Source organism: Ruditapes philippinarum, unplaced genomic scaffold (genome assembly GCF_026571515.1).
Source record: "Ruditapes philippinarum isolate M1 unplaced genomic scaffold, ASM2657151v2 ctg229_1_1_1_1, whole genome shotgun sequence".
Taxonomy (NCBI): Eukaryota; Metazoa; Mollusca; class Bivalvia; order Venerida; family Veneridae; genus Ruditapes; species Ruditapes philippinarum.
This window is the reverse complement of record NW_026860308.1, coordinates 7,541-26,776: the sequence shown is the minus strand read 5'-3', so window position 1 is coordinate 26,776 and position 19,236 is coordinate 7,541. Positions and strand designations below refer to the sequence as shown.

Sequence of the window (19,236 nt, the reverse complement as noted above, 5' to 3'; positions counted from 1 at the left end):
GTACCTATTGAGAAAATGAGGCAAATCTCAGATGGGGAACAACAATCAATTGTTACAATATTGTTATTGACTTGTCTTTCATAACGCCCCGTCAGTTATGATACTGCCTACTATAGAAGCGAGGAAAATTGATTGAAATCTAACAATATAATTCACTTTCGGCCCGATAGAGAATTCAAAGCTAATCGTAGAAAATATGATGCTTGTCAGATAGACAGAGGGAAATGACAGAGCGGAAAATGAACAATTGCCGTTCGCATGATCCACCGGTCGCCCCTTCCATTACTTTAACGTTGAAAATTGATTTCGTTGGAGAATAACAATATAAATGTTCTCGTCTAATGCGTTTAATTTGTTTCAAGACGCTAATGCATGTTCCCAGAATTTTGAAATGAATCTTTGGAAAAGAAAGTGGATAAAGCGATAGACATTAATATGAATTTTAAAAAGAAAATCTTAGCTCTATAATTCTGTACATATGTACAGTGTTAACTTGTCTGTACTTTTAAAAAAGTGTTTCTCTTCGTAATTATTAACCTATGCCATGCAAGCAATTTAGAATATTGTTCAACTGAATGGGGCAATATATTTCAGATTTTGCTTCGCTGTACCAAAGTAAAATCAATCAATGTTTCACTGCAGATGATCACGTGACCAAACGCAATTAATGGCTACCGGATCGCTCGGATAAAGTACTAAAATCGAGGAAAGAATATATTTTACGGTAAATTCATAGCACGGAACCCTTGTATAAAACATATACGGTCCTGTTGCTGCTTACTTCATGCTTACATTGTGTTACGGCTGAAAGTCGAAAAAAGTTGTTTTTGATGGCAAGTACAATGAAAGCACAGACACATATTGTCGATGTTTTCGGGAAATTAAACGCATGTATTTCAATATTTGCAATAACGTCTTGTGCAGAATCATGAAGTTGTCTCACAGTATATACATTTAAGCAAGTCAACTCTTTGTAAGAAAAGGTCAAGTTAAATATATAAGCTCCCAAGAAAGTACAGTGATCGGTATATGTGCTTGAAATCGCAAGACATAGTACGAATAGGCTCGCAATACAAGGGCACAGTGATTTTGTTTTTATATTTTGATAACAAAGTTGCACATCTATTAACGACACAATTACAAAATGAAATGTGTACAATAGCCGAATGATTTTACTACCTATTCCATCTCATTAGGACTTAAAATTGAATTATTAAATTAGTTTTGTTTTTCAGATCCAGACTTTAAATCCAATAAATTTATATTGGAAAGTAGAGGGTAAGAGTAATACCTAATATTTAAGAAAGGAGAACGAAATTAAATAACTTAGACCATATTAAAGTATTTTTTTTTTAATTTTCATTCTTAGAAGTTACAACCACTTTACACGATTTTTTATTCCTAGCCGGTATATCAAGCTTTAGTTCATCCTAGGTTGCAAATATCAAAGTTGGGTATTTCCCACCTACAAAAGTGACATTAAGCGCTTCAAGGACTTAACTTAAATGGACTATTTGTATCTTTATTCGTATAATTAAGAATAAATGATATACTTGTGTATTGTTGACAATGAATTGTCATTTTTGGGCTTAGTCCACTCAATCTCGTGCTCATTATTCTACAATTAACCAGTCACACTTAAAATATGACCAATCAGACAAGAGATGAATAAAGATGGGACACTGAAATATTAAAGGAAATGTTTCTTACGCAACAAAAAGTTGGATTTAATTTTGTAACGGGGTGGCACCTTCTATAACAGGTAAAGAAAAGAAAGTCGCGAAAATACATGACAATAGTATGTATAGTCGTTTTTATTTGTTTGGGTCGTCAGACCAAACAAATAATGGTAGCGAAATTTCAGACTCTAATGCTGTTAATTGCAAATGCCGAAAGTAGTCCGCTTTTTTGAAGCGGTTACTTCCCTTTATATGTAACACTAAGGCCGAAAAATTCAGGGGAGATCACTGCGTAAATATGGTCACATGACAGGCGCGTTAATTTTCAAGCAAAATAATTCCCGAATGGTCGAAGATTTCTAATATTGCTTTATTCTTTATAGATATACATGCTTATAGTAAGCGCAGTGTTAAACAACAGTTAGCGTCGTTACAAATCCTAATTTAGAATAATATGCTTTTCTTCAGGCCGTGTTTATAAATTCACCGTGGCTGAGGGGTTTGTGCGCTCGCTTAGGAAGCGAGAGGTCTTGAGTTCAAATCCCAGTTCAGGCAACTCATTTTTTTTCATATTGTTTAAGTTAAATAAACATTGGATTGAATAACAGTGTTGCAATTAGTCTTATAGCCAATCTGCTATAATTAAAACGCTGGAAAGCATTGGTGGCACTATACAAAAACAAATTGTTTTATAATCTCACAACCTTCACCTTTCTGACATTCTTACACCCAAACAAATTCAGCGCCTTCTGTGCTTTGATTTTCTCCTGTGTTTGTTCTAATATCTGTGTTTTGTTCTAATTTTGATCTATTGTGCTTATGGTTTTGCAACACGTTGATAATTGATTTTATTTAAATTATATTCAATTATGTACGTGATTTTTTTAATTAAAATTTGAGAGAGAAGTGGGTATATACAATAAAGACGAACAGATATCTTGCTACAATCAACAATGCAGTTGTTAGTAACTTGTCTAGATATTATTTCGGTGCACCTATGTAGTGGCACAGACTCGATTGGGTGCAATAATTTGGATATGTTTACGATTGGCCGCATACAAATATCGTGCATCCGATGAACAATATATAGCCTTTACTATTACTTAAGTATTATCTTGCCAAATTACAATCAAATAATTATTTCAGTCAAATGGCAATTAAAGTTTTATTGGCATTATATAATTGCAATGAAATACGTTAACATGCTTGTCATTTTCTGTTCCTATTTCTGATATGTAATTTATTAATATCTTAAGATAACCAATTCTTTCAAAAAATTTAAAAAATAATTCGCTAGTTAACGGATTCTACACAGTATATAGACAAACATGTACTTATAACATACCTTACATTCATGTTATCAAAATAGTATAGTATTGATGATCGCGTGTGACAAGAAATACCAAGCCTATCAATTTATCAATTATATTTTAAAATTCTCTCGCCTTTTACATACCAATATAATATTTGTTGCATTTTAGGACTGTATCTGAAAAAAAAAGAATAATTCAATGTACGATTTGTTGGTATGGGATAGGCAAATAGTTCGACCATTGTACCCATTTAATTTTGTTCGACCATTGTACTGTGTTGTAAATAAATGTGTAACTTTGTTTTGCAACTTTACAAACAACTGGAACTTTTTATAAAAGGAAACATTAACATTCTACTCAAGATATTTGCAAAAATTGCTTTACACACATGTAATTTCAAGAAAACAACGACAATTTGTGCCATTTCGCACATTGTACTCCACTTTCAAACATAAACAGAGTAAGCACTATAGTAAGCAATAACATGAACGCTTATGCTTTTTATACAGTGTGGCAACCTCTTTAGGTATATTATTATTGATGTGGTCATATGCAGGTCATATGGCGACTTTTTAAGTGTTTTAATGTCAACGACATTTACCATTCGGTCACGGACGCCCCAGTAAACGTATCGTTTAATATATGATATCCTCGACTTTAGAATTTTATCCGAGCAACGGGATTTTTGTGACTCCTACATATTTTTTCTCCAGGGTAGGGATACTGAGGCCAACGGTGTGATTATTCAGTCTCAATTGCTACTGGGGCCTCTAACTTAAGATGGATGTCGGTTTAAAACCGGACTATAATATATTTTTTCTTAATGTCACTTTTTATAGACAACCTTTGTAGTAATTAATTGCAAATCATGTTGAAAATAGCGCATTTTATTGTTTGCAGTGTTCGAGTGAGGTTACATTCAACAAATTATCATTTAAAACCTATCTTTAGTATTTAATTTGCAATATGTACCATTTTTATTTTTTTATTTTTTGCTGTGTTTAAGTCGCACTTACACAGTAGAGGTCACATGGTGATTTTTCAGCTTCACTTGTGAAACCTCAGATGCCCATTTGTGCATTATTAAAGGCATGGGCGGGCACCTGACGCTCCGTAAGTTTGTCGGATTTCTTCCACACATGAAAAGTTTCCTGACTGGATTCGAACCCAAAACGGTGATAGCAAGTGGTTTGAAATCAACCATCTTTACCACTCAGCCACGGACGCCCTACAATAGGTATCAATAGCCATTTTTGTTCAGCGTATTTTATATTGATGTTCCTTTACAGAAAAACGAATAATCACTAATACCTATTTTATTTAAAAGCTACTTGCAATTACGGTAGGTTTGATATGTTATTAATATGTATGCATGCCAGATACTTTGTATGTTTATTTTATCCGTGTCTCAGTTTTTTAGTATTTCTTTTATTCGTAACATTATGTTACTTTGTACCAAACAAACGTTCGCTTTATACAATGCGAGATACTTTCGGGACCCAACTGTTAAGAATCAAGTAAAGAAAGACATAGAAGTTGCATGAATGATAAAATGTTGTACATTTGCGTAGTTCTTTTTCGTTAAAATATGGCGATGCAATATGACAGCGCACACACTACACAAAGTGGATGGATATATTGTTAGTGAAAGATTGATTCCTGATGTTCAGTAACTGCATAAATAATTCTAGCAACAGATCAACTTTGCTTGAAATGCTTATCGTTATAGTGTCTATTTGTGTGTTAATGTTTTCAAACTATGTTAACGCTCTGTCACTCAATGTTTTTAATGCCTTACATCCCTTGTATTTATAATGTACAGGTCGATATGAATATTCAGATTAAGGGTCATATAACATTATGATACTTTGTGATTGAATACAATAAAGTTTTATTAATGTATTCATTTTAATTTATTCATGTAAGTATGTTATATCAAAACACATGCCAAGTTTGAGTAAAATAATAGGTTTCTTCAGTCTGTGAGAATAAATTTTAAAGGATTTCAATGATTTTGTTTATATTTTGCATGTATGTAATATATAAATAAAAACATGTTCGATTTTCATTGCAATAATATTATTATTGGAAGAGTTAAGTCCCCTTTTAAACAATTTTTCTGTGAAAATATTGGTTTTTACAGGATATTTTTAAATGATTTCACTGAATGTGTTTATTTTATTTTTTTGCATGTTACACCGTAGGGAACGTGTTACAGTATCGCGCTTTCAGGTAACAGAATAGAATTTTCAAGATGGAGCATTATTTGTTGGGAAAACAATGTGATTTTTATTCCGGTCCATAGTACAAGTAGTTTAGTTTCTAAAAGATGCTGTGTGCTTCGCTCGTTAGGAACAGGACCCGGTATCTAGTCATATCTTTCCTCAGACCCTGCCACGCAGATTTATCTCTAATATGGAGATTTGACAGTTCGAAAATTTGAATCGAGAGACCAACGCATTTTTCTCCCATTCCGACATTATTTAAGCATGCCTACAAAAAGTAAACATACAAAACGTTTGTCCTATGTGTTAAAAAAACGTTTATAAAAGTAAATGACCAGTTGAACCTATTTTCCTTTTTGTTAAATGCATTTGAAAAAATAAACAATGTTACAGTAAAGAGCTAGGTGAATTTGTGCAGGGTTACAGCATAGACCTAGCGACTTATATCCGATTTTGTTACAGTATATACCAAGATTTCGGTTACAGCTTCGACCTGGATATTTTCTATATATATATACAAGGTAAAATGTGTGAATGATACATAGACTTTAAAATATCTAGAAACTCAACTGGTGAGCTTATTGGCCTGATGGCTATTCGTCCGTCTGTCGTACACATGTTTGTCCAAACTCATCCGCTCAGTAACTACTTGACTAAATTTGATGAAATTTACATGAATATCTACCAACGTTGTTCAAATGGTTACGGTTGCAATCTGGGATACAAAAACCCAAAATATAGATAGATTTTAAAAAGGCAATGTTTAAAACTCCTCGTCTCGAACCAAAAAGCATTCAAATCAAATCATGATCCTTGCGTCATTTCGAATGCTTCTTTGTTGAAGTTAAGATTATTTTGTAATTATTAAACTATTTTTTTATTTCAGACATCCTGTATAGAAGTTTTAATGTATCTGAAAAAAAATATTGAAAGATATAGAGTAAAAAAATAAGGTCAGACAATTACAATATATTTTCAATATATCCTGGTGGAGGTACATAATAGTGACAGAGTCTGGATAAAATCGTCGACATCAAATCACCTTTCCTTTACTGCTGTGATTTAATTCCAGTCATGACGTTGTATACTTTGTATGTGATGAATCTCTCAAGTTAGTTTACGGAAGATCGGTAGTTCTAGTCATGTGCCCGATTGTGTCTGAAATGTTTTACAAAGGGCAGGGTCTTTCAAAATAGAATTCTATTTGAAAGACCCTGCAAAGGGGTATCTGGGGTCTTTCTTTACACTGAAGACGGAATTTTTCACATGACCTCAGTGTCGGTGAAACTTAAAATCCAAGGAAACCAAAAGTAACACTTACAAAATACATTATTGTAGATGGAAATTCCAACTTAAAATAAGTTTTAAGGTTGCAGTATTTCTCACTTGAATACTGTTTAATCACCCTTAGTTGCCTGCTTTTTAATGGTGTCGTTTGACAGCTTATCTGTGGTATGCATACTTCATAACCTCCGATCCCCTTTCAAACTCCATTTTATTTAGTTTCACCCATTGTATTCTCGTTTAGGACACACGCAATTTTAACCTGGATGTAATATGCCGCTTTTCATGGAATTGCAATAACGTGTCACATTGAAGGTTCCATGACAACTGCCATATGTACACATCCACAGATGTTAAAAAATCTAAAGTTTACCAATTCATGTTAATGTGAATTCTGCTTAAGCCTGTGCTAGGAGTCGTGGACGATAGCTTGTAGTTACCACTACCGTCCATGAACTGGCTCAATCAAATTGAGCCTGTAACATTTTCATGTTTTCCGTGTTGGACTTCTGTTGAGGATTATGTATTTTCTCTATTTTATTACTAATAGGCATTATTATAATGTGTAATGGAATGAAGCAATAATCTTTCTTCTCTCCATACAATTTGATAAACGTTACTGTTGTTGTCGTGAAAACAGTCCTTAGGACATTACTCAATCTGAATATAAGTACTTAAAGTAAGGAAAATAGCAAACTATAACTTTTCTGCTGAAGAAAAAAATGTGATACAACCTTTTAAGAATATATTAATTGGAAAAGTATGGTTTATTTAATAAAGATAATGGATACACGAACTTTGTTTAAAATTTGGCAAGTATCTAAACTGTAACCGAAATCTGGGTATATACTGTAACAAAACTGGATCAAAGTCGCCCGGTCTATACTGTAACCCTGCAAAATTCACCTCGCTCTATACTGTAACATTGTGCATTTGACGAACAGGAAAATAGGTTAAACTGGTCGTTTACTTAATTAAACGTTTCTAAACACAAAGGACTAACGTTTTGTAGATTTACTTTTTGTAGGCATGCTTAGATAATGTTGGAATGGGAGAAAAATGCGTTGGTCTCCTCCAGCGTTAGTCTCCTCCAGCGTCACTTGAGGTGACCTTTCCCGAGCTTGAGTCGAGATTGAAATTAAGTATCGTTCCTGAATACAGGCATAAGGGTAATACAACAAAATGATTTGACCTCCTGTTTCAAGTTTTCAAGTTGTATTGATACACTCATCATATTTACAGATGATAAGAGGTGTACAATGATGTATAAACAAATTCATAAAATGTGTAATAAGGTTGTGTGTACAAATAAAATTAACTATTTAGACTTAAAAAGTATTAATAACTACAATATTTATAACATACATTGTAACAAACTATATATACATGCTAAATTTTGCAAAACACAAAATATTTAAAGATCATAAATAAATAAAAACAGCCAGGTGGTATCTTAAAGTGTTCGAGTATAACATAAACAAATTTAACTATGTTGTTTATTTTTTGTGGATCTGTTTCATTCATTAATTTCGTAAATGTAAACATATTTTTGTGTTGTTGATTAATTTCTGGTAAGAGTCGCTTTTGTTTATTTTCAAAATAACAACTTGTAAAAATGTAATGAAATTCGTCACCTTTATCATTTGAGTTACAAATACTACATTTTCTTTCATTTCGAACAATACCTAACCAACCAACCTCCTCTTTCTATAGGGAGGACATTGTTACACAATCGAACATTAACAAATGTTTTTCAATGTTTGCTGACAGTAACAAAGGTACTGTCAAAAGCAATGATCAGTTTTGTACGTTCTATAATTTAAGCATTTTGGCATTGAATAAATCACTACGCCAGTTTTGTACATATTGGTTACACATTGATATATCAAGGGTTTTTAACAATAAACATTTAGAACCAGTTAACTTCTGATTTAACCAAATATAACTCAACATTTGATAATCATTTGTATATGCACATTTTCTATGAGCGACACATTTCGTATTTTATGACCTGTAATGATTGTGTTTTTTTTTACAAGTTTTTTTACCACACCCGCCGAACATAATTGCACATTGATTCTATTACGATCAATGAAATGGTAGGTAATCATCAAAATCATAATTTTTCATATCTTTTCTAATGTTTTTTATTAATGATCCAACATTCCGTTTTTTACTTAAACGTGAACATTCAAGAAACAAGTCGGTGTGTGTCTCTAAATATCACATGAAACTTTTCGCTACTTCTTATAAATGAAAAATGCAAACTATCACGTAATTCAGAATGTTATTTCGAATCAATTCGGCTCAAGAATCATTGAATTTAGTTTAGAAGGAAACAATTTAAGGCCTACTGTTAAACGAGATGAAAACCCGATACGTAAATAGGACTAAAACAGTAAATCAAGTGGTATATCGGTTGGTTAGTTATTGTTTTAAAAGATATATTTTTGTTGGAGTAAAGTGATATTTTTTATGTGGGATATAAAAATATAAGTAGTGTTTAGTTTTTTCATAAAATTGTAACTTAATTGGTTGAACACCACCGTGTTTCTACTGTACCCTACATGGAGAGTATTAAAAAAACGGGATTAGGGTGATATTATTTGCTACACCCTCCTTATTCATCCCATACCCGAGTATGATACTATACCCATGTGTCATAATTTATTCCCGCATTTCTACTGCTCTCTGTGTTTCACTATACCTCCGTATTTCTACTACTCTCCGTGTTTCACTATACCCCCCGTGTTTCTTCTACTCTCCGTGTTTCACTATACCCCCGTGTTTCTTCTACTCTTCGCGTTTCACTATACCCCCGTGTTTCTACTACTCTCCGCGATTCACTTTACCCCCCGTGTTTCTTCTACTCTCCGCGTTTCACTATACCCCTGTGTTTCTTCTACTCTCCGTGTTTCACTAAACCCCCGTGTTTCTTCTACTCTCCGTGTTTCACCATACCCCCGTGTTTCTTCTACTCTTCGCGTTTCACTATACCCCCGTGTTTCTACTACTCTCCGCGTTTCACTTTACCCCCGTGTTTCTTCTACTCTCCGTGTTTCACTATACCCCCGTATTTCTAATACTCTCCATATTTCACTATACCCCGTGTTTTCTTCTACTCTCCACGTTTCTCTATACCCCCGTATTTCTTCTACTCTCCGTGTTTCACTATACCCCCGTATTTTTTCTACACTATACCCCGTGTTTCTTCTACTCTCCACGTTTCACTTTAACCCCGTTTTTCTTCTACTCTCCGCGTTTAACTGTACCCCCGTGTTTCTTCTACTCTCCGCGTTTCACTATCCCCCCGTGTTTCTCTACTACTCTGCGCGCTCTCCGCGTTTAACACTCTCCGCGTTTCACTATACTCCCGTGTTTCTTATACTCTCCGTGTTTCACTATACCCCCATGTTTCTACTTCTCTCCGTGTTTCACTATACCCCCATGTTTCTACTTCTCTCTGCGATTCACTATACCCCCGTGTTTCTTCTACTCTCCGCGTTTTACTGTACCCCCGTGTTTTCTTTACTCTCCATGTTTCACTATACTCCCGTGTTTCTTATACTCTCTGTGTTTCACAATACCCCCATGTTTCTACTTCTCTCCGTGTTTCACTATACCCCCGTGTTTCTTCTACTCTCCGCGTTTTACTGTACCCCCGTGTTTTCTTTACTCTCCATGTTTCACTATACTACCGTGTTTCTTATACTCTCCGTGTTTCACTATACCCCATGTTTCTACTATACTATGCGTTTTCACTTTTTCCTGTGTATCTTCTTTAATCCGTGTTTCTTCTTTACTATTGAATTATTACTATTTTCTAGATGAAGGCATGTACATTTTGTAGTTATTTTCTGTAATGTAAAAGTCACAGGTGGCAGTATCAGTGTTTGGACACCCCACCCCTAAATGCCCCTGTCCCCTACTATAACCCTGAAAAAAAATTCAACACTCGGAGGCTTATAATAAGGTACCAAATACTAAACCACCGAAAAAATAATGAAATTTTTTTTCCCACTATCAAAATTATAGTTATAGAAAGGTGAAAAGCCTACTATATGTTCATTTGCCAAACAATGTGGAACACGGGAAATCGTCGTTTCGGCGACTGAGGCGCATTCCGGCGGGATTTCGCTGCATCATTCATTAACATCAATAAAAAGAACTTGAATTCCACAGCTTACTTAATTCAAGTCCAACGAATATCACTATCATTCCGATTTTTTTTGCTTCACGGTATTTTTTTACTTGTCGTAGCCATTTTGCAGTCTGATACCTGGGTTGTAATACGCGATCTGATTGGACGAGCCTAATTGGACGCCCAATCAGAACGCGTATATCACACAGGTATCATAATCTTAAATGGCAGCGACAAGTAAACAAAATACCGTGAAACAGAAAAAAAAACGATATAATATTGATATTCGTTGGACTTGAATTAAGTAAAGCTGTGGAATTCAAGTTCTTTTTATTGATGTTAATGTTCCACATTGTTTGGCAAATGAACATATAGTAGGCTTTTCACCTTTCTATAACTATAATTTTGATAGTGGATTTTTTTTTTTTCATAATTTAATCGGTGGTTTTGTATTTGGTACCTTATAATAAGCCTCCGAGTGTTGAATTTTTTTTTCAAGGTTATAGTAGGTGTCCAGGGTCAGATAGGGGTGGGGTGTCCAAACACTGATTCTGCCACCTGTGGTAAAAGTTGCCAATATTCACACTGTGAGCACGTTTAGAAATATCGTTTTATTTAATTTCAAACATCCTTTTAAAAGTTGTGAAGGCTTATGAATATTTTTGAACATCATTAAATATGCTCTTGAAACTGATAAGAATTGATGCTGATGTGAAATATTTAGATACGTTTCCGTTTTTCTTCAACTCGTTATGATAATAACATATAAAATTTTGAATAAACATGCTAAAAAATCTTAAAAATTAGTAAAACCAGTCTCTGCTCCGTGATAATGTTCTTGTAGAAAAATGTGCATTACTTTAAATGCTTTTTGTCATTTTTTTATTTTATTAATTTATTTTATTGCTATCAGAGGTCGTGCATCTTGCACGTGGAGGTCACCCAGACGGTAAATAAAGATTGTAACATTACAATATTCAAATTAACCTACACAGTAACATTTAAAGGATCTAAACAATGTTGCAATACCATGTGACCTTGACGTCATTTTCGGCATCATTTCCAAGACAAATATTGCTCGATTCGAAAAAGACATGGGCCGTAAGCATTCTATTTCTGTACCAATTTCTTTGGGATATGTACCAGTCTACGGTGTAAAATATATGTTTGTCACAGACTTTTTGATCTCCTTCAGCATATGAGCCGTTCAAGCAAACATTTTTTATAACCTTTGAAGTTGTTTGTATAGGAGCGGACTTCATTTACAAGTTATTTCGTTTTCTTGCATTATTATCCTATCTTCGCCATGATTAAAAAGTCAGGTTTACATTAACCGGGAGTACGGAAGGCAAAATCCTACCTATATATGTCTACATTGTTATTATTAATGGCGTAAATCTTACCTTTTTCTTCAATTGTCAATTCTGGCACCAGTTCCAAGTCGGAAAAATCGGACTACAGTTTAAAGCAGATTCAAAAATTTGTTGTAAATGCAAAGCATCATGCTTTCCGTTCTCTTTTTATAATTTGTGAAAAATCTATTAAATTCACGAAGCAATACCACTTACCAGTATCGCAATAGTGCACGTAAAATCACGTAGATTTAGTCCTGTACAAAAATTAATGTTTTGTTACGTTTTGAAGTTGTTTAAAGTATCCTCTATGTTTTAAATGTGTTTTATTTTGAAACTGATAAGAAATACCTGTGCTCTTAGTGAGATATAACAGAAATCGGAGAACATTTGTATGCTGCGGAAATGGTAACTGGTAATACTTTAGTCTATTTTTTGTAAAGAGTTACTGATAAACACTGGCACTCGTTGATGAAAATTGTTTTAATATGCTTTGTTCATATCTTCACGCCAGTTAACGTTGCGAATAAGTTACTCTGTGCTCACACGAGAGACCTGTTTAAAAGGTATATGTTTTTTTTTCTGAAATTGCTAATTTAAATAATTGATATTGTTTGACAAACCAATAAAGAAAAAAAAACAGTTTGAAGTACTATTAACATGTATCGGTAAAATCACTAAGTGCGTAACATGACTTTAGCATGGTCTGCTTTAAGCACTTTCACACGCTTGGCAAACTGTCGTTCCACTTCAAAATTGTGGTGTACGGTAAAACGAGCGAACAGCATTTCCGAGAAAGAGCGGAAGGCCGATTTAAACGGCTAATTGTTAGTATTGTTTATGTTTTTGTCTTGTTATTCATTTAAGTTGTATTTTTTCGAAAAACAGAAAATGTAGTTCCGCGTAGGATTGTTTTAGGCTTTCAATTATCTAAACTGTTACAAAAAAAAATTATATTAAACCCGGGAGAACGTTTCCCCCTGACAAAGTGAACGAGGATTTGTAAAACATCAAACTTTCAACCATGGAAACGCTTTACACTTCGGATTTCTTGAAAAAATGTAATAGCAACACCAGCAATAACTATTATTGTGGTCCATTCGGAACTGATGCGCTCATTTCCATCATTTGCTTGGATAATTGCTAGCAAAAATATCTCAACTATATGTAAAATTTCGGTTACATTAAATTATGTTCAATTTTTATCAAACAACTGTTAAATGACTGTCTGCCGAGCCCTTCGTTATTTACGTATCGTGTCAGATATTTGACTTGTTCGGTATTACGTTTATCATGTTTTAAATTCCTTTTTTAAAATCTTAAAATGTAACAAAAATCGAGGACCTCTCCAGCTCATGCTGCGCGCAATAATAATTGCATTTACAGCCAATGGCTACATCAATAAGAAATAGTGCCGATCGGTTTTATTCAATTGAAAGAGAGACATTATTGTTAAAAATTCTACTCGATTTAAAGAGTTTCAAACCATAAAGTAAGAGGTTTACGTTCTCAATATGTATTGGTGAGCTGTCTGATAAAGCTGGGTGACTGATAAAGATATGGTGTTTATCAGCAGAAAGAAACGTAATAACAAAATCATTAGTGTGGAACAAAGTTCTATCCAGTTCACGAAAGGCTGTTACCTTGTGCTTTATAACTCTCGCGGAGTTTAGGCGTATCCTTTTTCACAGCATACAAATGGAAGTGTTCCTGAATGTGCACGTTCATGGGTTCTCCGATATCTTCAATAATATCTAAATTCTTCCTTGAAATGAAACACAGATATTTCTCATTAATTTCAGCCAGTCTGAAATAGAATGAAACTCATTTTACTGCAAAGGGTATAAAACTTAGTTCTTGGGGCGTGGACGGTAGCTTGATTTTCCAGTACCGTCGAGCCAAACCGAGCCTGCAACATTTTCAATTTTTAAGTTCTTGGAGTTTTTTTAGGAATTCTGTGTTTCTTTCTGTTTTGGATTCCACGATTGGTATTGCTTCATGACACTAATAGATTTTTCACTATCATTACTGTGAAAGAACAATGATAATTTAAAAAGCAATTTTAGGACTTTCAAAATAACTTATTGCGCAGGCACATAGTACATCGTATAGTAAACAAAATAACATTATGGTTAATATACTTATAGAAAGAGAACGGAACGCATGTTGCCTCGTATTTGCAACCAATTCTAAAATCTGCTTTAAACTGTAGTTCGAATTTTTCGTCTTTGGAACTGGTGCCAGACGTGACAATGGAAGAAAAATGTAAGATTTACACCATTAATAATAACAATATAGACATATATAGGTAGGATTTTGCCTTCCGTACTCCCGGTTAATGTAACCCTGACTTTTAAATCATGGCGACGATCATATAATGTAAGGGAAAGAAATGGCTTGCAACTGAAGTCCGTTCCTATACAATCAATTTCTAAGGTTTTACAAATCGTTTGCTGAAACGGCTCATTTACTGTAGCACTGAAAAAGATCCAAAAGTCTATTGCAAGCCTATATTTTACCACGTATACTTGTGCATATCCCAAATAATTTGGTACAGAAATATAGAACTTACGGCCAATTTCTTTTTATAATCGTCATTACTCGAGCAATATTTGTCTTGAAAAGGATGCTGAAAATGACACCAATTTCATGTGGTATTGCTACACTGCTAAAGTGTGCTCTAGAATTTCAGTGTAAGCACACTTTCTTTTATACGTCAATGTGTTGTTTAATAAGGTTTGAATCTTCTTTTCTCAGATACAATGCAAAAAAATGATAAAAGACAAATTTATTTACATTTCTTATCTAGATGCACCAAGGGCTAATTATGTAGTTTCAGTGATGATTATTATCAAAATACATCAAAAAGATGGAATTACTATTTTCAAGGTTACACTAATAAGTAATTATGCCGTTTTAGAAGGAATAATTGAACATAATAACTCACAATTTTAGGGATAGAATTAGAGGTCATTGACGGATGTGCTGTTAACAATGGCGGTTGTCAACATAAATGCAAACATAAAAACGGACACACGCAATGCTTCTGTCGGAAAGGGTATTCATTAAAGGTAAACAAGTTTAAATAAGTAAGTTTCAGTCAATATTTCTGCATATAAAATTTATTATTTGTTTAATCAGAAACGTTAATACATAAAGGTGATTTCATCTTTTAACATATAGAGTGTTTATATATACATTTGTTTGCTTTCCAACATAATTTACAATTATTTGCGCAAAATTGACAGTTCAACATTAAGTTTATGAAAGTAAAAAGACGTTCTTAAATAGTTTAAATTAGTGAAATGTTTTAACGTATAGAAATGTTTTAATAAATCATCATAAAAATCAGGCAGATAACAAAACATGTGAAGATGTAGACGAGTGTGAACGAGGAGAAGCATGTTGTCAACACATCTGTGCTAATGAACATGGGGGCTACACATGCATGTGCAATAGCGGATTCAAAATACACCGGAACGGATGTCTATGTATAGGCAAGTAGTTAACAATAAATAAAAGTTTCATGTAATAAAAGTAAGATGTATACTCACTATCACTTTCCATGAACGATGTGTATTCCTTTGCTTGACACATGTAACAATGTCTAAAGCATGCTTTATACTGATTGGATGTACCCCTGACTGGAACATTTTCTGAATCCATTACAAATATTTTAGTCCTCTAACTGAAGTATTATCTCACTCCTGCTAAACGGTGGCTCTTTTACTCTTTGGTGATCTGTTTAAATGACAGCCCTCGACCAATAAGAATATCTGTTTTTTAAGAGCATAATTTTGTTTTAATCGAAGAATACTGTGCACGTACAACATACTTGTCATCATTTTGGGTACAATTTCGATACGAAATACCCACAAAATGACGTTGCTAAAACTTTTGCCAAATATTAATTTGTGTTCTGAAGTATTTTATGTACTTATAGGGTGTACCTCTAAGTGAAATAGCTTGTAAACTTCTGTCTATACCTTGCATGTTTGTTGGGGTTTTTTCTGATTGAACGTAAGTATTTTCTGTACTTACTGAGTGCATCTCTGACTAAGGCAGTTTCTGTACTAAATGAGTATATCTCTTTTCTGAAGCATGGATACACTGATGGTAAAATTGCACCAAGTTTTATAGAATTTTATAATTTGTTTTATATTTAAGTTATTTTAACTCGCATATTGTGACGTCATCATTTTATTACCAGAGCGGCGAGCTAATAAAAAATGCTGGTAATAATAACGCCTTCGATGAAATTCGTTGGTTTTTTTAACTTCAATATTAAAAATTTATACAAGGTGCTGAATGGATATACGGAACAATATAGATTTGCTGACACAAATATAACCCTCGGCTAAATATTTATCTCATTCAAGCTATATTCCCTCTCGTATATCAAGTCAGCCACTTGTATACCTAATATAATTATATTATATTTTGGCTGTGATATGCATTGAAAACGCTGCCGTACTGTGTGTGACTTTTTGAACTTTTTTGTAACCATTCATTATTTTGTGTGTTTACATATGATACATATTCAGTAGATACAATATTACAAACTTACTTCTATATGCCCTGCCAGATACAATATTATATACTTACTTGTATATGCCCTGCCAGATACAGTATTATATACTTACTTGTATATGCCCCGCCAGATACAGTATTAAATACTTACTTATATATGCCATGCCAGATACAATATTTTATACTTATATATGCCATGCCAGATAAAGTATTATATACTTACTTATATATGCCCTGCCAGATACAATGTTATATACTTACTTGTATTATAGTTTGGAGACCTTTCTGTTGAAAATGTGTCAGGGTTAAATCGTATACATATACATGCACAGTGCGTTAACTGGAGTGCGGGTATTAGTTACCCGCACTCCAGAGCATGCCCATTGATTGGCTCATTTTTGCTGGGGTTTACATATTGTGACGGCAGAGAAAGGGAAAGCGACAGAAATGTCATATTCAGATGTTCGTTCATTGGTTCATTTTTGCCGGGGTTTCATATTGTGACAACAGGGAACGTGCTTTTATGTTTGACTATGATACAAAAGAGAAAGAACACCAAAACACTCGGCAATCTGATTAATACTCGGGGGCTACGCCCCCTCGTACAAATCAGATAGCCTCGTGTTTCGGTGCTCTTTCTATTACTTATATATGCCATGCCAGTTACAATATTATATACTTACTTATGTATGCCCTGCAAGTTACAATATTTAATAGTTATTTATATATGCCCTGCTAGATACAGTATTATATACTCACTTATATATGCCATTCCATATACAATATTTTATACTTACTTATATATGCCATGCCAGATACAGTATTATATACTTACTTATATATGCCCTGCCAGATACAGTATTTCATACTTACTTATATATGCCATGCCAGATACAATATTATATACTTACTTATATATGCCCTGCCAGATACAATATTTTATACTTACTTATATATGCCATGCCAGATACAGTATTATATACTTACTTATATATGCCATGCCAGATACAATATTTTATACTCACTTATATATGCCCTGCAAGATACAATATTTTATACTTACTTATATATGCCATGCCAGATACAGTATTATATACTTACTTATATATGCCATGCCAGATACAATATTTTATACTTACTTATATATGCCATGCCAGATACAATATTTTTACTTACTTATATATGCCATGCCAGATAAAGTATTATATACTTACTTATATATGCCATGCCAGATACAATATTTTATGCCATGCCAGATACAGTATTATATACTTACTTATATATGCCATGCCAGATACAATATTATAATGCCCTGCAAGATAAATATTTAATACTTACTTATATATGCCATGCCAGATACAATATTATATACTTACTTACATATGCCCTGACAATTCTAGCAATAAAGTTTTGTTGTAATGTAATCAAGTTATTTTTTTATTATAAGACGTGGACGAATGTCAGGCAAATAACGGTGGTTGTGAGCAGCGATGTGAAAATACCCCAGGTTCGTACGGGTGCGCTTGTGAGGCTGGATTCTACCTTGCTACAGACAAGAAACGTTGTCACGGTAAACATTTAATTCCACTTGTATTTTACATGTCTATATAGTTTAGATATCAGGATTATTGTTACAATATTCCTATAAATTGGTCTTAGATTATTTTCTTGTTTATTCTTTTTTTTTAATATATTTAATTTGTCTAAAATTTTTGTTTCCTGTAGATTATTTTTCATCAGTAGCTTTTTATAAGATAATATCATTTTGTAGCGTTTTTTTTTTAATTATTTATTTGCTTTGTCATAAAATTGAGCAGATATTAATTTTTGTCAAAATAGTTTTGTTATCACACTGAACATTGTGTTATTTTTTTAGAGAATATTTTATGTTTTATGTTGTATAAATGTCGTGTGTGTTGTGTAGAGTTAGTAAGTGGATCAAGTGAGGGTAGATTACGTGGAGACCTTCCAGTTATACAGTATGACACGACGCCTATACCTATATTACCAGATGCTACTTATGATATTCAGTTACCACATGAACAAAAAGACCAGAAACCAGTTTATGGTGAGTATATATAGCATGCTTGAAAACAATATTGGTTCAACATATAAAGAAACAAATAAGGTAAACTTGTACAGTAGTAAAACTATATGCTTTATATATAACTTTTCCTTCATCGTTTCTGTAGTTTATATATCAGTAGAAAACACACTAAATATAACAATTTATATGATAAGCTTGTTGTTTAGTTACTATAATACCTTGGTAAAGAATACTGACTGTATTGTGCGTTCTTTTACTCTCTATGTCAAAAATAGTTTCTATGGTTTACGCGTGTGCGCGCTCGCCATAATCTCAGGGTTCAAACTGATTATATATATTACTGAGTGTCATTCCAAGAAAACCAAAGTCAGAAGTTTTAAACATGATTCCTTGATTTATATATAAATATTTAATGTCGCTGGACTTGCTTTCGATGGACCACTTTGTTTCCAGAATTTTATACTTCACTACAGCAGGTGTCAAGTGCCGTGTTGCAGCTGCAAAAAGTTGCCCGTACTTCACTTCAGTGTTGTTTTATTTTTCTGGTCCTTCGGGATCATTGATACCAGCACAGTGTTGGTGCTAGGGGGTGTGAGGGATGTTGCACTTATTCATTATCCCTCATGTACAGAGAATCCCCGATACACCATTGATACAATTTCTTT

The 19,236-nt window shown here is 33.5% G+C and overlaps 1 protein-coding gene across 1 annotated transcript in view; it reads left to right on the top strand.

The window, feature by feature from the left end:
- Positions 1-18,592, top strand: part of LOC132759628 (multiple epidermal growth factor-like domains protein 6) — a gene marked incomplete at its 3' end in the record, with an annotated part of 149,088 nt that extends 130,496 nt beyond the window's left edge. Inside the window, 4 exon segments of the mRNA XM_060751437.1 lie at positions 14,950-15,065; positions 15,347-15,491; positions 17,972-18,094; positions 18,449-18,592. Coding sequence (XP_060607420.1) covers positions 14,950-15,065; positions 15,347-15,491; positions 17,972-18,094; positions 18,449-18,592 — 528 coding nt within the window.
- Between the last annotated feature and the right edge of the window lie 644 nt (positions 18,593-19,236).